Source organism: Ursus americanus, chromosome 1 (assembly GCF_024610735.1).
Source record: "Ursus americanus isolate L20-20 chromosome 1, mUrsAme1.1.p, whole genome shotgun sequence".
NCBI classification, from domain to species: domain Eukaryota; kingdom Metazoa; phylum Chordata; class Mammalia; order Carnivora; family Ursidae; genus Ursus; species Ursus americanus.
Window position 1 is genome coordinate 39284377 of NC_142127.1, and position 25477 is coordinate 39309853.

Here is a 25477-nt window from a genome sequence, read left to right on the forward strand (position 1 = left end):
TGTGTGTGTTTTAAATCAATTACCAGACACTGTGTAGGAAAAAAGGCAGAGGCTCTACATAATTCTGTTCTTCTCTAGAAGGGACTCTGGTAGGAAGTTTGGGTATTGACGACTACCCTAATACAGTCAGGGTTTGAGCTGACCTGGGGAGATGTTATAGCCTTCGGGAGGCTCAATATCCATGGATCCCAAAGAAAGCCTGGATACTAAGTAAAGCCTCTCTTCTTTGGCAAGTTAAAACTCCAATTTTTGTCTCCTTAGCACCATGCGACTGCTCAAAACTCTGTTCTTCCTTTAGCTGATTAAGATTTTGGCAACTCTCCTAGGGGGAAAAGTTAATACACACAATATTGGGCTCACCTCAACAAATGGCCATAGCAGCTCTCTGATGCCTGCATATATGATTTTTCTGGAATTTCACCTAGAATTTCTAGTTGTTCTCCCCACTCAGTTATAGACAGAAGCAGAGTTCCCTTTTTCACACCTTTGAACAAGTTATTAATAATTGTTCATCCATCTACCCATCACCCATCTAAAACACACATTTACTGATCAAGTCCTATATGTTAGATATAATGGTCAGTGCTGCGAGGTAAGGAGAAAGGGATGGAAAGAAGAATGAGGCCTTCACATAAAGTGCTCAGTCTGATGGGAGAGTTAGACACATATACATAACAGATATTACAAAGGTATGATCGGTAAAATACTATATAAGACAATAAAAGAAAGAGTAAATAACTTATAAAGTTAAGAAACATTTCAAAAAGAAGGAAATAATTTGAGCTACAACTTATAGGATAAAGGAGTTTGCCATGTACAAAAGGAAAAAGAAAAAGAAATTCCCAAAGCAGGGGGAGCACCACAGAAAGCACGATGACAAGCACCTAGGAAGGAGCCAAATACTGAATGAGCGAAGTAGGCACGTCTCTTCCCTCCTCTCCTTCCTCGACCAGAGGATGTTTTATGTATCAAGACATGATAGACAAAGCAATCATTTCCAGAATGAAACTCAAATAGAAAGAAGTCACAAGGGCAGATACTGTCAAATGCAAATTTTGATTTTCTTCTCTCTTTTTTTTCTTCTTCTATTTTCTTCTGATTCCTTTTGTTGCCTTTTCTTTATCCTTACAGAATTAAAAAACAAAACAAAACAAAACAACTTCAATGGAAACAGACTCCATTACCATGTTTGATGACACCTGAAACACCTTTCCGTATCACTGGAAGTTCCTGAATCACAAGTTGACAAATGCTGTCATATTATTTCTAGTCAAAGCTATACATGATATTTTCTACTGATCATAAATAACTCATAAACATAGAACATAAAAAAGAATTTTTGCAATACAGTTTATATGGAATACAGCAAGTCTATTAAATACACAAAAATAGAATCAATACCAGATGATGTAAATATATAAACTATTTCTTTGTACACCTGTAATTGTTATGCTTTATAAAAGCTTTAGAACTCTGCTCTCTAAACCACCTATTGGTTCAAGTACACTCTTATATCAGAGACAGCTCACGGGTCAGTTCTCTGTGAAGTGTCCAACCCTTATGTTGCTATAGCCTCTGAGTCCTCTGAACTTCTACAGGACTTTGCATTACACTACGTATGAGATGCCTTTCTGGTTACAAGGACTAAAGCCTTGCTCAGGTTACCCCAAATGATAGAAATCTACTGTCAGGATACATGGGATAATAAGAAATCTGAAGACATGGCAGGTGGCTTCTCCCAGAGCCAATGATTCTAATCCAGCCTTGAGATCACACTCTTGGTTATTTCTGCAATATCCTATTGGTTACATAGGTCACCCCTATTCAGGGCTGGGTAAGCTATACAAAACTATAAATACAACAGGAAAGAATCACTGGGGCCATCTTGGAGATGAGCAACCAAAGATGGTGATAAGTACTGTGGAGAAAAGTTAAAGCAGAGAAGCAGGATCCTGGGTGTAGGGTTAGGGGTTAGAGCTGCAGTTTTGGAAAATGTCTAGGAAAGATCTCATTATCAAGGTGACATATAAAAAGTCTGAATGAGCCGAAGGAAAAAAGCCATGGGGAAATCTGGGTCAGACAGGTAATAGCAAGTGTGGGCCCCTGAGATGGGAATGAGTATGATGATGATGGCGGTGATTCCAGCAACTCAAAGACCACTGTTGAATAATTAAATAAGCAAAACATGGTAAGACCAAAAAAATTAAGAAGCTATAGGCAGGAAAATACAAAACAAACTGTTAACTTCACTTCCTCAAAATTTGCAACTGCTTTCTCCTTAGGTTCATTTCAGCAATAGCAGTAACCCCAGTTAGTTCAGCACCGAACCCTTCCTCTCATGCCACCGGTCAGTGTGCGTGCCAGAAACAAGCCCTAAGCACTACTCAAGACATGAATTTCTTCTTTGAGAAGAAACGTGTTCCAGCAGAGGCTGGATACCCTTTGTGAGGAAAGCTGGCGAAGTTCATGCACTTCATGAGCAGAAAGCTAAGCCTTCCTCATGCTCAGTTATCTCTGCTATAACCCATTCTCATGAAAAACCTGCCTCCCCAAAATAGTGTCGTAAGTTTTCAATGAGAGGTTCTGTAATATCTTCTATAAAAATATATTTCACCAAATATACTTCACACACACACACAGCCTGAGTACAATGCTCTCTGCAAAGTGCTTTTCTAGGACTCTTATGTCTCCACAGCTGTCCTGAAAGATAGGTTATTAATAATGCACCTAAGTGACTCTTTATGGATTTTATGACTTTATAATTCTACTGACTCAGAAATTTAGGAGCCTGATGAAAATTTCAAAAGCTTGTACTTAAGATTCCAAAAGTTTCTATATAGATCCTCTGCCTAAAATTACCATGTGCTAAAGAATAAAACAGCATATCTACAAGAATATGTGGCATTACCAGTCAGTTCTAGCAGAACTCTCTGTTCCCTTATAATTTATGTTCTTCTGCAACCAGGCATGGCATAAGAGGAAGTGATCCTTGGGAAATACTTGTTCTGAATGTTAACAAAGTGAAGGCAAAGACTGCATTTTTCCCCTGGTCAATAATACAACCTTTGCCCCTCTTCCATTAAGATATGAGTCACAGTGACTTAGCTTCTGCAAGAGCAACTGTGCAGAGACAGAGAAAGAAGAGGAACTGTTTATTACGTTTATTACGTATGGAGGCAGGAGTGGGGTTCCAAGTCCCTGACTAATCTAGAGGCCTGTGGCTGTACTCTGGGCTGCAAGATCTCCCTGAATCACAAGGAAATTCAGCCACTCTGACACTCCACTCCCCCTCCACATCACCCTCCCCAACCCATCTTCCAAGATGTCCAACTCCATCTTCTCCCCTCCAGTCCCTTTGCAGAAGAGCTGTCATGAGATTTATTTATAGAATGGGGGTGCCAGTGTTCCTCTGCACTTTTCTCACTGGGCATCACTGGTCCGTTTTCTTATAGATTCAGTCTCAAGATCTGCCCTCAAAATCCAAAATAACCCACAAAAGAAATAAATACTTGATATGTGTCATAAAAAATTGTGGACAATAACCCTGTTGCACAACTAGTTTTCAACACAGAAGCACATTTTTAAATGCTTCTCAACAATGAAAGAAGTCCTGAAATAATACCTCACTGTAATTTCACTTTTTCATTAGAAGAAAAAGAAACATTTGTTAATATGTTTCAAAATTTATAAAAATTTATCTGGGATAATTTCCCCTGAAACATCACTGTGCCATTTACAAGAATCAGAAAAAGTCAGGGATGCCTGGGTGGCTCAGTAGGTTAAGCGTCTGCCTTCGGCTCAGGTCATGATCCCAGAGTCCTGGGACTGAGTCCTACGTTGGGCTCCTTGCTCAGCAGGGAGCCTGCTTCTCCCTCTGCCTGCTGCTCCCCCTGCTTGTGCGCTCTCTCTCTCTCTCTGACAAATAAATAAAATCTTAAAAAAAAAAAAAAGAATTAGAGAAAGTCACATCAATAGATTAAATTTAATGCTTTGAATTCAATTATGAGATCAGTTCATGACAGAAGTAAAATAATTTGAAAGAAAATGAAATCCCATTATCCCCCTTACTTTTAAAATCATTCATCTAAAATTCTTGGTCCTTTTATTATAAATTAGAATACAGTGCAAAGACACAAAACAAAACAAAAATTCACAAGACAGTAAAGTCTCTGCTATTATGTATCTTCCTTCTGGTAAGGGGAAACACAAGCCAGACGATGATGAATAAACAAAATATTAAGTGCTTTGAAGAAAATAAAATATGGGCATGTGACAGAGAATGTGGGGCGTTCAGAGAAGGCCGGAGGAGGGGACATATGAACAGAGATTTGAATGATGTGGGTGGGGGCAGCCACACCAAGGACAAGGGGAAGGGGAGGACAGTCTGGGCAGAAGAGCCTGCAGGTGGCTGAGTCCCCAGGGGCTCAGTGTGGATAAACAGAGTGAACAGCAGGAAGAGTGGTGAAAGATAACTTCAGCAAGGAAGGCCAGGGCACCCTCATCTGGGGCTCGTAGGCTATGGCAATTCAAACTTCGTAGACTAGATTCTGATCCACATGATGACCACAGCGTGAGGACTTAACTCTGAACAAGCTCACATTCACTCATCTCGGGCCACCCCGGGGAAATCAGCTACCGTAAACACACTGATCACCGACGATGTGAAAAGGCACCATTACAGAAGAACTTTCTAAAAGGGATGCCATGGAACCTTACTCAGGAATTGAAACAATGGTTTGTTCATTGTGATTTTCAAGATCATGATTAAGAACATAAGATCACTTACACTAATAAACTCCAAAATAACAGAGAACAATAACAATGATTTCCACTTCAACGTTAAATTTATACCTCATGCAGCACCATGGGAGCTTTTCTGTTAAGATCTTGCCACTCAGCTAATTTTGTAATAACCTTGAAAAGCTCTTTCCTGACTTAGTTCTAAGTCTAATATGATTCCTGATCTTGCCTGGGTAAGATATTGGGAAGTACCGTGATGAAAAGCTTAGTTTTTCAGCCCTTTATCATCCACAGGTATGGGAATGTGTTCAGTAACCACAAAGATCCAACCCACATAAAATGGCACTCACCACGTTTTCTAGTCGCAACAATTATGCTTCATTTTGTATGAAGAGAACAAAGGGAAGGACACCAAGATTTAGCATTCCTGCAAGAGGTATGAGCCAGAGTTCTCACTTAATGCTCGGGAGAGTCCTACCGGGTATTATCTCCAAGTGCAATGAGTTAGGTAACTTGATCAAGGCCATACAGTTTGTACCTAACTCCAAAGCTCATGCTCTTTCTAAATTAATCCTTCAAGCCTCCTGATTGATAGAAAATGGTTAATTACCAGCATTAATGTGTTCAACATGCACTTCCTAAGCTCTTGAAAAGCCTGTTTAACTGTACTGGACTTATAAAAAGAAAAAGAACAAAATTTTCCAAAGATAGCTTGTCCTGTTTTACTGTTCAAAACAGCTTCTCTGAAAAAGAGAGATCTCAACATCTAGGAATGGATTTTTTTTTTTTTAATGTGACACGAAAAGTATATTTTGACTAACCTGAAGTCTGAAGGCATGGCAACCCAGAAGGTGGGTTAAACAGGCTTTCAGACGTTACTGGCAAACAGATGAGGGTATGTGGGGGGGGGGTCTCAAAATCGTCCAGCATTGTCTTAGACAAAACTAACGAGCTCAGGATGAAGTGTGAAAATCGGCACATCTTGTCTCTGCTCCTCCAGAGGCAGCAGACGGCATAACTAGCCCTAAATGCTGACCCACAAGCGCTTCCAGGAAAGGAGCTTTGAGTTGGGGAGCAAGTTCGGGGCTGCTTAGTCTACTGCTCCCCCAATACAGAGATCCGTTACAATATGCCTGCCTCTCAGGCTTCCCGGGAAACTTATGAAATGACAGTGAAATTCAGGGGGGGGGGGAGGAATAAACAAACCCCAGAACAAAAAACAAAACACTTGCATAAGCATTTTATTCAACCCCACATAAGTATTCACTTAGTTCTTGTTTATTTTGTTCTTTAATTCCTAGAATTGTTTAATCAGTGTTGTTGGATAGAAGTCTTTCCCGCATTCAATATTTTTGACATGCTTGTACGAAAAACTTGTTAAAATCAAACCAAAAAACCCACCCCACATATTTAACAGAATTGTCTGTTTTCCTCAGGAGTCACTTGGGAAATGACTGACTAATCCTGTGTAATTTTTCAGGTGACACTTGCATAACAGCAGACCAGGCTTAAAGACTTTTAAATCACACGACTTAAGAGGAATCCAAGCCTCGCCTGTCCACGTCCCTCTTCGACCCAGGGGTTATTTGGCTGTCCTGCTTTCCTGTTTCAACAACTTGAACACCAAGCCTCGGGACAAACCGCCGGAGGGCCCGCTTCCTCCCATCCCTGCCCCCGCCCCGCTGCGCAGAGGGGAAATCTCCGCAGCCAACTTCCCCGCTCCTCTTCTCAGCCCCAAATGGCCCCGAAACTACCCTGGTGTGGGGCTCCAAGTCCCTCCGCTCTGCCGCCAACGAGCTCCCCGTCTGGGAACACGCCCCGCGAGCGGGGTCTGCGCTGAGGCTGTGGGCACGGTGGGGGAGCCAGGGCACGCTCGGGTCCTCGGCGAGCCCTCCCCTGGGGCGCTCTCTCAGAACCCACTGCCCGGGGTTCGGGGGAGGAAGGGGCGCGGGGCGGCTGGTGGCCCGACCCAGGACCCCGGGGGCGCACAGGTGGGCGCGCAGGGCAGGGCGAAACCCTCGGGCGGCCGGCGGCTGCGGAGTCACCGCGGGGGGGGGGCCGGGCTCCCGGGGAGGGAGGGAGGGAACGCGGCAGGGGGGCAGCTCACCCGCGACGGCGGCGGCGACCAGGCCCAGCAACGGCAGCAGGACAGCGGGCAGCGCGGGCCGGGGCATGACGGCGGCTGCGGACAGCAAGGGCGGCGCTCCTGGGAAGTGCGGGGCGCCGACCAACCCGCCCACGCGGCCGGCCTCAGGGAGGGCGGGGGAGAAGGGCGAGGGGGAGGGGAGGGGGCAGCCCGGGGCTGACCCCGCCGCCAGCGCCCGCCCGCGCGCCGCCCCTTCCACGGCTCTGTTCTGTCTGAAACTTGTTATTTGAACTGGCATAATTTCGGACTCTCAAAAATGTTAACGAAAAGAGTACCGAAGAATTTCCGTAACCCTTCAGCCAGCTTCTCTAAATATTAACATCGTATATAACTCCAGGAAAATGGTCAAAGCCAGGAGATTAAAACTGGTTAAATACTGTTCACCAATCTACAATCCTTACCACATCTCGTCATTTGTCCCTCTAATGGTCTTTGCTTTTCTAAAATCCAATCCATCATTATATATTGCACTGAGATGTCTTGGTTCCTTAGTGTCCTTTACTGCGGGACAGTTCCTCTGTCATTGTTTGTCTTTCCCCCATCTCATTTGAACAGTACTGGACAATCATTTTGTAGAATGTCCTTCAGTTTGGGTTTGTCTTAGATTTCCTCTTAAGGGAGATTGGAAGAACAGGATTCAGGTTTTTTGTTTGTTTGGTGGGAGTATGGCAGAAATGATGTGTCCTGCCCAGGACAGACACCATGTCATCTCTCATGTCTCATATTGGTGATGCTAATTTTGACCACTTGGTTAAAGTGTTTGCCAGATTCCTCCTTTGAGTCTAACGGTCAGAAACCTTTTCAAAGGCTGCTCCCTGTGGACTATGTCCCTTAGGCAACTTTTTTTTTTTTTAAGATTTTATTTTATTTAAGAGAAAGAGTACAAGCAGGGGGAGGAGCAGAGGGAGAGGGAGAAGCAGAGGGAGAGGGAGAAGCAGACTCCTGCTGAGAATGGAGTCCCATGAGGCTGGATCTGAGGACCTGGAGATCATGACCTGAGCTGAAGTCAGAGGCTTAACCAACTGAGCCACCCAGGCACCCCCCTCAGACAACTTATTTGTTACCAGCTTCCTGGATTAAGGGTCTTTAAACTATGCTTGCACAGCCCTTGAAGGAACCAATTCTGCCCATACCTTGATCTTGAACTTCTAGCCTCCAGAAATGTGAGACAATAGAATTCCGTTGTTTAAGGGGAAAAAAAAACCAACAAAAACAAAAAAACCAAAACCATGCTTGCTATAATATATGTATAAACTAGACAACTGTAAATTGACTGGAGAGGGCATCTGGAACCAGACAACACAACACACAAAACAGCACCAAGTAAGACTCTGACATAGCCTCATGTCATTAGCAAAAGAGTGCTTTAAAATCAAGTCTAAATTCAACAATAAAAAGCCAAAGAACTCAATTTAAAAATATACAAATGATCTGAATAGATATTTCATCAAAGAAGATATAGAGATGGCAAAAAGCATATGAAAACACTCAACATTATATGTCACTAAAGAATTGCAAACTAAAACAAAAATTAGATACCACTACACAGCTATTAGAATGGTTAAAATCCAAAACACTGACAATACCAAATGTTGAAAAAGAGGAGCAAAAGGAGCTCTCATTCATTGCTGGTGGAAATGCAAAATGGTACAACCACTTCAAAAGACATTTTGGCAGCTTCTTGCAAAACTAAATATATTCTTGCCATTCAATTCAACAATTGTGCTTCTTAGTATTTACCTGAACAAGTTGATAACTTATGTACACACAAAAAATAGTAACTTTATTCACAGTTGCTAAAACCTGAAAGCAACCAAGATGTCCTCCAATAGGTGATGGACAAACTGTAGTACATCCATACAATGGAATAGTATTCAGCATTAAAAAGAAATGAACTATCAAGTCATTAAAAGACATGGATGAGCCTTAAATATATAGTAGTAGTATTATTAGCTATAATCACTATGCTGCACATTAGATCCCCCAAACTTATTCATCTTATAACTGAAACTTTGTACCCTTGGTCCAACATCTCCCCATTTTGCCACCCCCAAACCCCTAGAAACCACAACTCTATTCTCTTCTGAGTTCAGCTGTTTTCAATTTCATATATAAATGATACCATTTAAGATTTGTCTTTCTCTGTCTTACTTTTTTTGTATTGACATATAACATTATATTAATTTCAGGTGTACAACATAATGATTCAATGACTGTAAATATTATGAAATGATCACTGTGAGTTTAGTTAACATCCATTGCCATTATAATTATAAATTTTTTAAAAAGATTTTATTTACTTATTTGTCAGAGAGAGAGAGGGCACAAGCAGGGGGAGGAGCAGGCAGAGAGAAAAGCAGCCTCCCCGCTGAGCAAGGAGCCTGATGTGGGGCTTGAACCCAGAACCCTGGGATCATGACCTGAGCTGAAGGCAGCTGCTTAGCTGACTGAGCCACCCAGGTGCCTCTATACATTTTTTTCTTAAAAATAAATAAATAAATGTTTTCTTGTGATGCTGACTTATTTCACTTAGCATAACGCTCTCAAGGTTCATCCATGTTGTCACAAATGGCAGGTTTCTTCTTTCTCATGGCTAAATAATATTCCACTGTGTAGGTATGTGTGAGATATATGTATATATATGAATTTTTTTTATCCATGCATCCATTGACAAATGCTTAGGTTGCTTTTATGTCTTGGCTATTGTAAATAATGCTGCAGTGAACATGAGAGTGCAGATCTCTTCAAGATCTTGTTTCATTTCCTTTGAATATACACCCGGAAGTGGGGCTTGAACTCATGACCACAAGATCAAAAGTCACTCTTTGGGGTGTTTTGATTTGTTTTGTTTTCTTTCCTCTCAGCTTCTGAACCTGTGAACCCTTTTCCCCTCTTCTTTGGAAAAAAACCTTCTTCAACCCTCCTCCCTCTAGCTGTGACCCAATCCCTGTCCTTTCCTTCTCCACCATACTTTTCAGAATTTCATGTTCCCCATTTCCTAGTTTCCCTTTCACTTCACAGCTCACTCTGGATTCTGGCTTGGCTAGCTACATTTCCACAGGCTTAAATCACTTAATGTTTTCCTAATTTCTGGAGTCCAGTTTTATCTGACTTTGCTTCTCTGTTGTTTAGCAATTGGAGCAATGTTGACTTGATCTTACCTTGCATTAGAAGGGTATTTGGCCAGGAAACCAAAACCCTAGGGCTTCCCAAGGCTGATCGACAGCCCACATAAGATTCCTGGGGAAGGTCCCTGGGCTGAGCATTGCTGAGATCCCTTTTGGCCTGAGATAGGGAGGAGGCCTAGATAACTTTAGGCCAAAATACAGAGTGAGTCCTCTTCTGTGTATTTCAGCTCCTGTAGGCCCACAAGTAGGAACATTGGGATGAAGAGGAAGGGCTGATGAGAAAGACCAGTGAAGAGACTGGTGCAAATAATCCAAGAAAAATGATAAAGGCCTGAATTAAGACAGCTGATAATGGAGACAGCCACTCTGTGAGAAGCCTGAGGTAAAACTGACAGAATTGTTGGATTAGGGAGACGAGAAAGAGAAAATGAGGATGAATTCTGGGTTTCTAGCTTGAGAGAGGAAGGGTATGGTGTCTTCATATTGTTTGAAAGAAAATATAAGAAGTAGAACTGGGGGACGCCTGGGTGGCACAGCGGTTAAGCATCTGTCTTCGGCTCAGGGCGTGATCCCAGCATTACGGGATCGAGCCCCACATCAGGCTCTTCCGCTATGAGCCTGCTTCTCCCTCTCCCACTCCCCCTGCTTGTGTTCCCTCTCTCGCTGGCTGTCTCTCTCTGTCGAATAAATAAATAAAAAAAATCTTAAAAAAAAAAAAAAGAAGTAGAACTGGGGGCACCTGGGTGGCTCAGTCGTTAAGCATCTGCCTTCGGCTCAGGTCATGATCCCAGTGTTCTGGAATCCAGCCCCGTGTCAGACTCCGTGCTCAGCAGGAAGCCTGCCTCTCCCTCTCCCACTCCCCCTGCTTGTATTCCCTCTCTTGCTGTCTCTCTCTGTCAAATAAATAAAATCTTAAAAAAAAAAAAAAAAAGTAGAACTGGCTTGTGGAAATGGAGAAAAAAAAACTTACTAAAATTCTGCTTGTGATTAATTTAGCTTGGAAAAAAGAAATACACGTATATTAAATTTGTTGAAATGTAGATACTGTAAGAATGCTTTGATTTAGAATAAGCGGGGAATGAGATGTAACTTTGTTACATCTAATCATGAGGTCTAGTAAAATAAAAGTCTTTGAGATCTAGTTAAAATTTGTCTTCTTAAACAAGACAAAATTATCGAACTAATAGCAATTAAGTCTTCATTCCTCCAAAAGGGTTTTAGGAGTAAACGAACCTAAGATAAAGGACTCTGGATATTTCCCCCTCACATAAACTCAGCAGCGGCATGAGGATTGGGGTTAGCGAACTACTGCAGTCATGTGCAGAGGGGAACTCCCAGATAATGGCCACATCTTGCCCTGGGATCAGGGAGGGGAGCATGCTGTATGTGGGGTGAAGGGAGAAAAAAAGAGGGTGATCATTGGTGTCACTTACATTTGTCCCTTGTACCTGACCATTAGGTATATTTACTTCCTTTGTTAGGTACCCGGTTTTGAGAGATCAATTTTGTTAGACCACATGTGGGGGTTGGATTAGCTAGGGAAGACTAGAAAAGGCTGCTTTCGGTTCTTCTGACACATCTGCAACAGGTGAAATGGGAAAAGGAACACAATACGGGCAGTTCTGGTCATGCTGACGACTTGGATGTAGACTGTCCAGTGGAAGTTAGAATATGAGCCTGGAGCTGCGTATGAGACCTACTGACATAGAAGTGGCTGATGAATGCTTTGGGTTGGGCGGTGGGGGTAGGATCTCCTGTAGAAGCACCAAAAATGAGAAGTAAGTGGGCCATAGTTAGAATTTCTGCTGATCCAAGAGTTAAAAGACTTGCTAAGAATTGCTGAGTCAAAGGCATCTGAAAAAGAGACTCAAACATTCAGAAATGTAGGACGATTATATTCTTTATTAAAAAAATATTTTATTTATTTATTTATTTATTTATTTATTTATTTATTTAGAGAGCATGGGGGGAGGGGCAGAGGGAGAGGGAGAGAGAAACCCAAGCAGATTCTGGGCCGAGAGCAGAGCCTGCCATGGGGCTCCATTTCAAGACCCATGAGATCATGACCTGAGCCAAAACTGAGTTGGACGTTTAACCGACTGAGCAACCCAGGTGTCCATGATTGCATTTATTCTTTAAATAAAGGATACCTTGCATTACAACAATTGCACACTTTATTTTTTGTTATACTATATGTGTAACATAATAAAACCCAACCTAGAGATATATTTTTCAACAAGGATCAACACTTTTACTTAAAAAATAAAACAAATTTATTACAGCATCACTACTATATATAGCTGTACTTTTCTTTTTTTTAAGATTTTACTATTTTATTATTTTTAAAGGAATCTCTATACCCAGTGTGGGGCTTGAACTCACAACCCCGAGAGATCAGCAGCTGCACACTCTTCCGACTGAGCCAGCCAGATACCCGGTACAGGTGTACGTTTCACACCAAGTTGATTTAGTTCTTTGAAGAAAATCTTTAACAACTAAAATTGTACAGATCACAGGGCAAGAGGAATAGTCTAACAAATTCAATAAAAATATTTCAAGACAATAGTACTATAGTTTTAGTCTATACTAAAACTCTTAGAAAATTATTTATAAGTTTATCATAGTATAAACACTCTAAATCTTAAAATAAATCTATGAATATTATACAAAAATATTCTAAAGTATAAATATAAACACTGAATAAAACACCATGTTCAGTGGAAACTATTATTAAAAATATATTCTAGGTGGTAAAATTTTAAGTGATAATCACAAAACAGTGCTTCCTTAAATATTCATCATCTAAAATATTTTAGTAGTAGTCACAAGGTTTAGAGTTTCACTATAAAATTTTCATTTTTACAAATGCAAGATATACAATTTCCTTCATAAACCCCTATTCTCTAGCTCACAGAAAAAAGGGAACAAAGTAACACAAATTACTTAGTCAAAATTTGACATGTCATATAAAGCATAAAAATTGGGAAATTTTCAAGAACTTGTATCCTTAGCTGGTTCCCTTTAAGAGGAAAGAGTTATATATTGTACATAAGAAAAGACAAAAACCACACTGCTACAGCATATCTAAATCAATCTAAAGACAATGTTCCCATACTTTAGGAAAATGTTAAGTATTAAATCTCCTTTAAAAGCCATTGTTTTATGAACAACTATGACAAAACAAAATATTTCCATTTAAACAATTTTGGTATGAAATATCTTTGGACCAGTATAAGAAGTATCTTGCCAAAAGCATTATTTGGCTGTGTAAAAAAAGTAAGCATATCTCATTGGTTAATAATTTCTCCTAAATGCTACAAATGACTATTTTGAAATAATGTTCATATTATTTACCGTTATGTTTTTACTTTGAGATACAAATTTCACATTAGGCTGGATTTTTTTTTTTTCAGTAGGCTCCACAACCATGCCCTATGCTAAATATTCTTAAAAGCTAAAAGGTAGATTTGTGACCTAGTAACATGCCAGCTTTAAATCTCTAAGCAGTCGTGCCATTCGTATATACACATCCTAGTTACTAACTACATTCTTATTGAGAAAATGCACATTAAATTTATTAACCCACAAATAATTTGGACTTTAGTTCCAGCTTTGGTTCTTTTCCATTCTATTAAGGTTCTCTATTCTATTAAGTAAAGTTTTAAACATGGCATTTTGTGGATAATTCACTGTAGATACTAGCACAGCAATTAAACAACTGAAAAAGTACTTACCACTTCTACTTTAGAACAGAGTAAATACTGACACTGGGCAAAACTGAAATGGCTCATTTTCCCTAACACGTTAGTGCAAATTAGCAAACTTTTAGAAGAATTTAGTCATGGAAAGTGGGAAGCATAATCTCATCTTCATTCATTCCTTGTTCATATCGAACTGAAGAGAAGCCCGCCCAGTGCAACCGGTTCCTTTGGAAGAGGAACCAAATCAGGGCACTGATGAGAGCTAAGACACTTAGCACAGCAAATGTGATAGCTATTCCTCTGTAATCAGGGCCTAGAAGAGGAAAAGGTTTGACATTGGAGGAGAGAATATAAAAGTCATCATTATTGATTTATACATTAGGCTGTGTGTCACACATGTAAACTGTGTACAAATGAGACACAATAAGTACCTGATTGTTTCATAGCATTAACACAGAATGCAAACTCCATCATCAAACACAAGCGTTTTCTTTGCAGATTTAACTCTTTTCCCTTTCATTTAAATCCTATTTGTTGTTTTAGCAATTTTTTTTCTAAAGAAGTTAAAGCATTATCTTTATTCTCACTTTCCCCATCACCCTTTCAAAAACATTACTCCCAGTATATTACCTTACTTTGATAGCAAATTGCTAAAAGTTGTAAATTTTTGTGTTTGACTTACCTAGGGCCAAATTTATTTGCTTTAAAGCAAATTTAAGACTTTAGGGTGATTTCATTTAGCTCCCAGCTATTCAATTTCAAACGCTGTCCCAGACCCCTTCTTTGCATGCTGCCCAGATGGACTCATTTTGTCCCCTTGCTTTAAATACTATCTCTATGCTGACCTCTCTTCTCCCTCATATGTCCAACTGCATGCTAGACATTCCACATGGATATCTCTTCTCCATATGGACACTCCGAATGCCAAAACAGAACTCTTGGTTTGTGCCACTGTAACCCTGCTCCCTAGCTCCCCCCATAATTTTCCAGCTGTTTTCCATTTCACTTAACATAGAACCTGAACTCTTGACCCTTGCTTCCAGAGTCCTAGGTGTCTGGTGCCTGCCTACCTTTCAGCTCCTCTTTAAGCACTCATCAAGCTCATTCTACTTTAGGCTCTGTTTCACCTGGTAGCTCTGCCTAGTATGCCTCTTCCCCTCATCTTTGCTTGGCTGGCCTTTCAGATCTCAGCTTTAATGTCCGCTGCTCTTAGATGTCTTCCCTGATAACCTATCCAAATTAGCCATCCCCCTACCCAGCACACAAAACAGGGCATGATGCATAGTAGGCACTCCAAATATTTGCTGAATCAATGCATGAATGTATAGATACCAATCATCTAGCATTGGGGTTTTATCTTTAATATTTATACCAAAAGGACCTTTTTATGCTAAATCTTCAAAAATGTTGCTGTGAAAAATTTAGAGCTCCTTTCTCTAGAAATGAAATTAAGATAAGATTTTTATGGTTATTTTATATATAAATTCATGATAAAATCTAAGTTTAAATTATGACTTCCTATAGATGTTCCTTCCAGGAAATTTTAAGTAATTAAATCCAGATTTGCATTGTTGCTAAGTTAATCATGAGTTTTATGGGAATGAGGAGAAAGGAAGCAAACTAATTGCAGAATTAGACCTTTGAGCTTTTACATATTTGACTGATAGAATCAAACATCTTAAGAACATATTCAAAGAAATGAGCTCCCTAATACTCTGGCAGCTTCTATTTTTCTTAGGGAAGAATTATACAAACTTTCATCTGGGAGTCTTAGACATCTTGGCATTTATATCTCTTGCAATATATTTTTCTGACAGAATCTGCATGGCTTCATCAAGTTTTTTGGATATACTGAAAGAACTAAATAAGGACTTTAGGACCAAGTACAAAACTTTGCACATAACTGAGTTGCACATTTATTTCCTGACCTGTTCTACAAATATATTCCTTAAGGACAAGTTCCATACTTACCCAGAGGAACTTTGCAGATAACTCTTCCATAGCCATGTGAACATTCAACTTTTATCCAAGTTTCATTTGAAGCCAACAAAATGCTACATTTTCCAGCACCACTCTTACTTTTATTTGCCCATTTGACAAATGTCACTTTTGATCCATCTAGCCAATTCCAAGACTGATCTAAAAAAGAAATTAAGTTTATTGCGTCTAAATTTTTCTCTTTTTAAATTTAAATTCAATTAGCCAACTTATAGTACATCATTAGTTTCAGATGTAGTGTTCAATAATTTATCAGTTGCATATAACATCCAGTGCTCATCACATCACATGCCCTCCTTAATGCCCATCACCCAATTACCCCATTCCCCCACCAACCTCTTCTCCAGCAACGCTCAGTTTATTTCCTATAGATAAGAGTCTCTCATGGTTTTTCTTCCTCTCTGATGACTTCTCATTCTGTTTTCCCTCCCTTTCCCAAAAGTCCTCTGCCCTGTTTCTTATATTCCACATGTGAGTGAAAGCATATGATAACTGTCTTTCTCTGATTGATTTATTTCACTCAGCATAATACCCTCCAGTTCCAACCACATCAATGTAAATGGTAAGTATTTATCCTTTCTGATGGCTGAGTAATATTCCAGTGTGTGTGTGTGTGTGTGTGTGTGTGTGTGTGTGTGTGTGATGTCTTCTTTATCCATTCATCTGTCGATGGACATCTCGGCTCTTTCCACAGTTTGGCTATTGTGGACATTGCTGCCATGAACATTGGGGTGCAGGGGCCCCTTTGGATCACTACATATGTATCTTTGGGGTAAATACCTAGTAGTGTAATTGCTGGGTCATAGGGTAGCTGCCTCTAAATCTCTAAGGTAAAATGGCATGTGGCTCATACAACTCATTTACTTAGAACTGTGCTATGCCATTATTTAAAATGAAACTTGTTAAAAGTGAAAAAAATAAAAAAATCAGTCCTTCAGTGGCACTTGTCAAATTTCAAGTGCTCAATAGCCATATGTGGCTAGCAACTACTCTGTTACACAGCACAGATATAGAACATTTCCATCTTTGCAGAAAGTTCTACTAGCACTGATATAAAACGTGGTGTTTTGGTTAAAGTGCAGAATGCTTGCACTTTTCTTGTGAGGGATAGATTTCTAAAGACCCGAATCCCCATCAGCATCCTCACCCCCAACTAAAAAACTCATATCATTAAAGATGTGCTGGGGGAGCAAGGGTCAAGAGGGTCCAGGATGGTCTCCCCACCGTGACTCCATTTTTATTTTCCAGCTGAGGGAGCACCACCTTGTGGTGATAGTGTAAATACAATTAAGCATTCATTTAGATGGCCAACTTTGATTTGAATCCATTCACTTTTTGACAAGTACTTAATATTTTGGGATTCACATTTATTTCAATTATTTAGAATTCAATTTGGCTTAAAACATAAAACACACCTCCTATTCTTCTATCGAATTTTTACTCTTAGTTCATTCTTTATCAATTCCAAGTTTACTCAAATCTGTTATCCATTATTGCTTGGATTAATCCATCATTCCTTGAAAATTTCTTCCACAAATCTTTTTTAACCAATTCTCGGCTATTTTATCAAGCTTGTTTGAAAAAGAAAATCACCATTAAGAATTAACTTTTCTCTAAGGTAAAAATGTTACAAGAGGGAAGAGAACTACAACAGGAGACCCTTCTGAAAAACAGACTTATAAGCTACAAAAACACAAGTGGTAGACACTAGAACTCTAGGGAAGCAAGTCATGAGTTCTTTGTGGGAGCATGAGGGCCACAGATATTGCTGTAGGAGAAAAAATATGCTGTCGATCCAAGTATCTTAAACCTCTAGAACATTCCATTGATTTAACCTGATTTTCTATTTCATTAGTGTTTTCCATTATTACTAATAAGTCACTCACATATTCATATTCATTAGGAATTTATAAGTGTCCAAAACAGCCAGCAGACCTCGCTTATTCATCAATAAGAAGCATTTGAATTCACCACCACCTGACATTCTTTAGCAAGGCTGACTTGGTATTTAGGACAAGTTGGAACTCTCTTTGCACACTGTGCACACAAATACATCACTTACCGGCAGAATATTGAGATAATCCAAGCCAAACTCTCATGGTAATATTATTATTTTCCCTCATCAGTCTGCTCACGAACTTATTTTCATCTTCATCCTCTATGGTAACAATAGTTGCAGAATGATCTGTTGAGGGAAAACAAGCCCTAAACTAATTAGCTTTATGCAAACTAGGGAAGTGGCTTATTCTCAACCAGCCGCTTGAAAAAAAGAAATCTACCATGATCAAGATCATTGAGAAATTCAAGCTTTACATAGAGAATAGTTTGAAAATCTGATATTTGTGTCAGATTTTTTAAAAAGTATAGCATTAATAGATTCCAAAAAATTTAGAAATATTTCTAGATTGAAACTTTACATACAGAAATTTTATGTTTCTTCAAAATGTTTAACATTTTGATCTTGGAACTGCCTGCCAGTGGGACCATTGCATATGAACAGCGAGTCACAAGTAGTGGGGTATATGGTTGTAGAAAGATGTGTCTCAGCACGCTCTCCTCGACAACCATTTCTGTATAATAACTCAGCTTTAACTTTGCTTCTGTTAAAATGAAAATGAAAGCAAATAGGTTTAGGATATTGGGGAACATTAGCCTTTCCCTTAATATTATTTTATACATAGGTGTACTTTTTTATTTTTTATTATTATTTTATTTTTATTTTTATTATTATTTTATACATAGGTTATGCCCACTGTAAGTTCCTAAATAAAGTATGGAATTGAATACTCTTGAAGTTTGATAAATTGCCTAAGCCCACAGAAAAATAGTATTATCACCGTCATCAGGCAAGGGATAGAAATAGAATAATAACTAGACTTGGGAAAATCAATCCTAAGTGGAATCAAGTAGTCTTCAGCAGTGACAAGCCCAGCTCGGGGCTTTATCCCACAATCCTGAGATTATGATCTGAGCTAAAATAAAAAATCAGACACTTAACTGATTGAGCCGCCCAGGTGCCCCCAAAATATTTTCAAAAATATAATCATTATTTCAAATTATTTCCTTGGAAAAAATTCCAATGATTGCATTATTGAGTCCAAGAAAATCAATAAATTTTAACTCACCAAGTTTTGAACAGAACTGTTTGGCTTCTGAGAAATTGCGCAGTGCCCGGTCAGATGCGTAACAGTGCTCCCTGTACTGGATCCATTGTGACTCATTCCCTTTTACTGCTGGACATCTTGATGAGTGTGTATGAGAGGACACCTCTTTAGCTATAAAAATGTTAGATATGATGTAAAAATGCACAGAAAAAATAACTGACTTTTTAAAATCTCACGAACCCCTGTCTGAAACTGTGGTTCCTGTGGGTAAGAAGTATTCAACTCAATACCCACACCAGGGAAAGCTACAGCCCATATTCTAAGAGTATACATTCTTATTAGCTTTTTGGAATACCATTTTTAAATCTTAGAAAGTAGAAGAAAGTATTTAGCCCTCTAAGATGGAATTACCCTAAGGTAAAAACAATTGGATAGAAAGAATAAGAAGCAAACACAGGCTCGGCAGGCCTGTAACTACTTTGAAATAATACTTAAAATTGTTTCTTTCTTTGGATTCTTTTTATCTTGATCATATAAACCTAGTTTTACCTTGCTATATAAAAAAACTACTTTTAAAATCATATCCACAAGTGAAAAATTGGTAATATGTTTACAAAGGACCGTATATAAGCATAGCACAATCTGTCTCCTACAAAGAGAGGAGCTATGGCTTCCGTACCCATTAAATAATAACTCCCCATTCCTGTCTGCCCCCGGAAATCACCATTCTACTTTCTGTTTCTATGAATTGACAGCTCTAGGTACCTCATATAATTGGAGTCGTATGGTATTTGTCCTTTTGTGTCTGGCTTATTTCACTTAGAATAATGTCCTCAAGATTCGACCATGCAGGTTGTATTATGTATTATGTGTCAGAATTTCCTTCTTTTTTAATGCTGAATAATATTCCATAGTATGAATATACCACATTTTGCTTACGCATTCATCTGTCAGTGGACAACTTGGGTTGCTTTCACCTTTTGGCCGTTGTGAATAATGTTGCTGTGAACACAGTTGTACAAATATCTGTTCCAGTCCCTGCTTCCATTTCTTTTGCGTATATACCCAGAAGTGAAATTGCTAGATCCTATGGTAATTTTATGTTAAAATTTTTGAGAAATCACCATACTATTTTCCACAGTGGCTACAAACCACTTTTTATTCCCACAAGCAATATACAAGGGCTCCAATTTCTCCACATCCTTACCAACACTTGTTCTTTTCTTTCTTTCTTTCTTTTTTTTTTTTGAAGAGTCCATTTTTTTCCCTAAGGTTTTTTGTTTTGTTTTGTTTTGTTTGAGAAAGATGGGTTGGGGGGGGAAGGGCAGAGAGAGAGAGGTAGAGAGAGAATCTTAAGCAGGCTCCACGCCCAATGTGAAGCCCAACATGGGGTTCAATCTCAGTATAGCGCTGGATTTGTGTTTGTTCATGTTGTCATTCTACTTGATCCTATAAAGTCTGTTTAGCTAACACAGATGTCCTTTCCATTTTTGTATACTTTACCACATTTCTCATGTATTCCAATTGTTTTTCTAAAACATTACATTTATTTTCTGTACCTAACAACTGAGATGTCAGTTCTTGATTATCCATAATCATTCTTGATATCATTCTCTCTTTGTTGTATTCACTTGCTTCTCTGGATAAGGTTTTCACATTTTTTTCTGCTTGGATCTGTTTAATTCCAAATGTCGAATCTTCTCTGGAAGATTCTTTGGAGCAGAAAGCATGGCAAGCACTGAGAACCGGAGGCTTCAGAGACTGCCACTGCCACCATCTTGACTTGTCCAGCAGGCCTCTGCAGCTCCTGGGTGGTCTTGGTTCCTGTGCTCTTCTTCAAGGCTCCACCTGTCAGGATGACCCCAAGTCCAGCCCCTGATGGAAGGGGCTTTTCCTTAGATTTTACGGATCATCTAAGTTTGGAAAATGCTTAGTTATACAAAATTAAATAGATTTTTTTCCTATAGAAACTCCCAGAGCCATCAATACAGTAAATCAAACCTAAGGTATTTCCCAAATTTATATGCTGCTGAACTCTTTTTAAAAGGAGTGTGTCAGCCTTTGAAAAACACTGCTAAGTGAAATTAAAATTCACAAATTCTAGAGTAATATGTACCCAGTGAGAGAGGAACTGAAAGTCTTCGGGAACTTACCCTGAATGGGTATATCGTATTTGTTTCTCTTCACAAAGTATCAAAATTATTTTTATTGGATTTGTGAATAAACCTTATTTAAAAATTGACAAAAATTCCTTTGAGTATTTAATCATGTGCATAAAAAAATGTCATATTTTAATAAATATAGTTATTCAAAATCAAGTCTTACATTTTGTAGGTTTATAACAAATAGCACCATCACTGACAGACTTGCATTTTTCATGTCTCCAAATTCCTTTTGGATCCAAGACAACACAATTTCCAGCAGACTGGTTATCTTTCCATGGGATGTAGTCAAATGTACTGCCATCAGACCATTCAAAACTTGATTCACTTCCCTGTTTTAAGAATAATAGAGATGAAAAAAAGCTTAGGACTTTTTTAGCATAAGAATTGATTTTTAAAAAAAGAGTAATAGAGATAACCTGATTCCAGACAAGAGAATGTTCAAAAAGAACATTAAGAAGAATATATATACTTTAAGAAGTATTGGAATGGATTGTTAATTATTTGCTTACAATTGTTAGGGTGTGGACCTATTTGTAAAATCAGGGATTTACTTTTGATGCTTTGATTTGAGACATTTACTCTGGTGCAATTTAAGCAGGACTTTAAATTTACAGACAGAGTTACTATACTCTGTCTCTAGATTTTTTTTTTTTTAAAGATTTTATTTATTTATTGGACAGAGATAGATATAGCCAGTGAGAGAGGGAACACAGCAGGGGGAGTGGGAGAGGAAGAAGCAGGCTCATAGCGGAGGAGCCTGATGTGGGGCTCGATCCCACAACGCCGGGATCACGCCCTGAGCCGAAGGCAGACGCTTAACCGCTGTGCCACCCAGGCGCCCCTAGATTTTTTTTTTTTAAGGATGATTTTATGTAACACTTGAAATTAAATGATGTGCAAATGGCTTCCATTTGTCACAATTACAGATTTACAATCCCAACCTCCATATTATTCTGAATATTGCTTTTTATGTTTTATAGTTCTGCAGTTTGTGTCTCTGGCTACATTTTTTCATATTAGGAAGCCATCAAACAGCAGAGGGCTGGAAGAAGAAAGTACTTCCCGAGAAACTCATATGGGAAGATTACTTTTGGTTTTCCCTTGATTCTATAATACTAATTTGTCATCCTTTCTTTTATTTTCTTCACTTTGTTCTAAAGATTATTTAAATCAGGCCTTCAATTCTAATCTCAATAGATGCCTATTTTTGGTATATTGGACATCATGATTAGGTACATGAATATACTAATTAATAAGATTCAAATAGTGGCACAAAAAGATATGCTTACTACTGAAACGTTATTCTCAAATAGTGCAATTTGTAGGGGGAAAGTGAGAAGAAAATACACATTTATTAGTCCTAACATGAAGAATTTTATTTGGCATCTTATATAAACTTTTGCATTAATCTTCACTATAATCCTGTATTAAGGAAAATATTATCACCCGTTTTACAGATGAAGAAGAAATAAGCTTGCAAAGGTTAAATAACCTGTTCATGATCACTGAACACGTAAATGGAAGACCCACCACTAGTACTGGAACTCAGGTTTCTCTGATTCTGTGCTACTCCTGTTTTACCCGCTTTCCAGTTGGTCTGCCCCAACTAGGTGACAGAGAGGTGTTGTTGAGATATTCATCTCTTGGGCCGTTGGGATGGCCTGGCAGTGTCTAGGCAGCTGCAGTCCACCATTTGCCCTACTGCATTCTACAAATACAATTTTCTATCTGGTTCATGTTGCAAAAAGATAAGCAGTATGCTATGCAAATTGAGTCCCAGGACTTAATCCGATGTTATACTTTGAATTAATACCTTATGCTCAAATTTCCAACCTTCTAACACATTTGGAAAATTTCTGGGAAATAAGACAAAACTTACATCGTGACTTGAGAGCCCAACCCATAGTGGAAATCCATCACGTTTTACGATGTCTTCCAGAAACAGCTGGCCATTTTGGTCATGAACACTTGCCAAATAACCTCCACTTTGAGAACACATGTTTAAGGCTTCATACCATGTTACCTTCTTTTGAATAACATTATAAATACCATCTTCATATGGAATAAACTGTGGCAGAGTAGCATTATATTCTTCCTTGTAGTCAACTATAATATTTAAATTAAAAGTATTAGTGATTATATTTAAATTATTTAAAATACACATTCTGGGTAAGACTAGACATGCAATCATTTCTAACATTAAACAAAACTGGATTTCTTATTAACAAGGGATGTAAAATGCATATATTATTTTTCTTATTGCCACAATACATGTAATAGGTTTTTAAATATTATAGTTGTCTGGTTGATTAAAAAAAGGTATAAACATTGTCTTTCATTTAAGGAGCTCACATAGGAATTGGGGACAGAATAAAGAATTCCTGAAATGCAGGCCAAACAATTAACCGCTATAACATGTGTGATTGAGTAGAGAAGGAAAGATTCTTCTGAAGTAAGAGAGTCAGAAAGCCTGCTTAACAAATTCAGTTTGCAGAGTTTAGGTTAGATGAAATTAGGACTAAGAAGAAATAAAGTAATCAGAGAGTAAGCTAAAAACAAATGAAGAATAATATAGCAATAACGAAACAACGATGATGACGGTACTTCAAAGAGGCACAGGATCCAAGTGATAGAGCTCCCAATGGCCAAAACTAGAACAATTTGAATAAAATATTAAATAATGTAGCATATTGGACTATAACCCAAAGTATAAAATATATATTGATATAAACAACTGACTGAATAAATTTAAAAATGGGAGAGAGGGACACCTGGGTGGTTCAGTCGGTTAAGCGGCTGCCTTCAGTTCAGGTCATGATCCCAGGGTCCTGGGATCAAGTCCCCTATCAGGCTCTTTGCTCAGCGGGGAGTATGCTTCTCTGCCCCTCCCCTGGCTTGTGCTCTTTCTTTCTCTCCCCCTCACTCTCTCTCTCAAATAAATAAATAAAACCTTTAAAAAATAAAAAATAAAAATGGGAGAGAATAGACAAATCTCTTGTACAGAAGAATTCCAAATAATTTACATAGATATACCCCTCTCAGGAAGATGGAGAATAACTCTTCAGTCTGTAAGTGTGGGCTGATTATAGTGACTTCCTTACAAAAAGTATGGCATGGAAATGTGGAAAAGGGTAACTTTGCAGTGGAGAAAGCTAACAAATACCATCTGTAGCCCAGTGATCAAGGTTAAAATCAACAGTGGTAAGTTGTGTTGATGGCACATACCCTTCATATGATGTGATGAAAATGGCACTTTACCTCTGTGGTTTTTTCCTAAACCTCAAACTCACAACTCCAGTTTAATCATGGGAAAAACATCAGTCAACCCAAACTAAGGCACAATCCACAAAATACATGACTAGTGCTCCTCAAAACTGTCAAGGTCATCAAAAGCAAGAAAAGTCTAAGAAACATTCACAGTCAAGAAACCTAAGGAGACATGATGACTATATGTAACATAGTATCCTGTAGTATCCTGGATAGAATCCTGAATAGAAAAGGGACATTAAGTAAAAAAAAAAAAAAAAAAAAATCGGAATAATGGATGGACTTTAGTAAATAGTGATCTATCATACTGGTTTTTTAGTTGTGACAAATGTACCATACTAATGTAAGAGGTCAACAATAGGGAAAATTGGTTATGGTGTATTTGGGAACCCTCTGTACTGCCTCTGTAACTTTTTTACAAATACAAAAATCATTCTAAAATAAAAAGTTTGTTAAGTGAAAAAAGAGGTGGAAGACTTCTTGTCCATAAAAAAACGTAAATGAAGGTGCAAATGAGGATAAGCATACACTGCACATGGGACAATTAAGAGATCAGCATGACACAAAAAGAACCTTATTGAGCCAAGAATGGGGGAAGATATGGGGGCTGGAAGAAAGCCTAGAATTTTAGAATAGACAGTGTTTCTAAAAAACCTTAGAAGCATACATGGTCTCAAAGCAATTGGCAATAGGAAAACACTGGAGATTGCTGTTTGAAATGATGCTCCAGAAAGTTATTTTGTGGCACTATGAAGAGAGATAAGCCTGAATGTTATGGCCTTAAATCATAGTGGCCATTATAACAGTTTCTAAGCTGTGAAACATTTAAAACTCATATGCATGTAAAAATAGATTTACTTAAGGAATTAGGCAAACTTAAGAGACATTTATTTTTAGGCTAGAATGTCAAAACTTTACACAAACACACTTTCATATTTATAAAAATTTTCTCCAGTCTCCAAGACCCAACCACGTCTTACGATTTTCCAACAAACTGACGCCAATAACAAATAACCTAAAACTAACTTACATAAAACAATGCTAAACAGTTAAATGCTGTCTCCTCAGCTACATTTTACTCCTTGAGTTCAAGACCATGACACCATGGATGCACTGTATCTTTTCCTTCCTCTGTAACTTCTGTAGTACCTCTCACAGGACTGAAAATAGAGGAGGCACTCAAAAAATACAGTTGAATGATTCCCACTCGAGCTGATGGCCTTATGTT

At 38.6% G+C, this 25477-nt stretch overlaps 1 protein-coding gene across 3 annotated transcripts in view; it reads right to left on the bottom strand.

Annotated features, from left to right (window-relative positions):
• Nucleotides 1–25477, bottom strand: part of LOC123781597 (CD302 antigen) — a 120904-nt gene that overhangs the window by 21343 nt on the left and 74084 nt on the right. The window contains exons 30-35 of one of the 3 annotated variants that reach the window (XM_045781215.2): nt 22862–23088; nt 21143–21311; nt 18839–18988; nt 17776–17898; nt 15687–15854; nt 11983–14028 (exon numbers count right to left, since the gene is read on the bottom strand). In XM_045781215.2, coding sequence (XP_045637171.2) covers nt 13850–14028; nt 15687–15854; nt 17776–17898; nt 18839–18988; nt 21143–21311; nt 22862–23088 — 1016 coding nt within the window. In that variant the 3' untranslated portion in view covers nt 11983–13849. Of the gene's footprint in view, nt 1–6847; nt 7006–11982; nt 14029–15686; nt 15855–17775; nt 17899–18838; nt 18989–21142; nt 21312–22861; nt 23089–25477 lie in introns of those variants that run through there. The other 2 variants (XM_045781221.2, XM_087861869.1) reach the window with 2 other exon arrangements.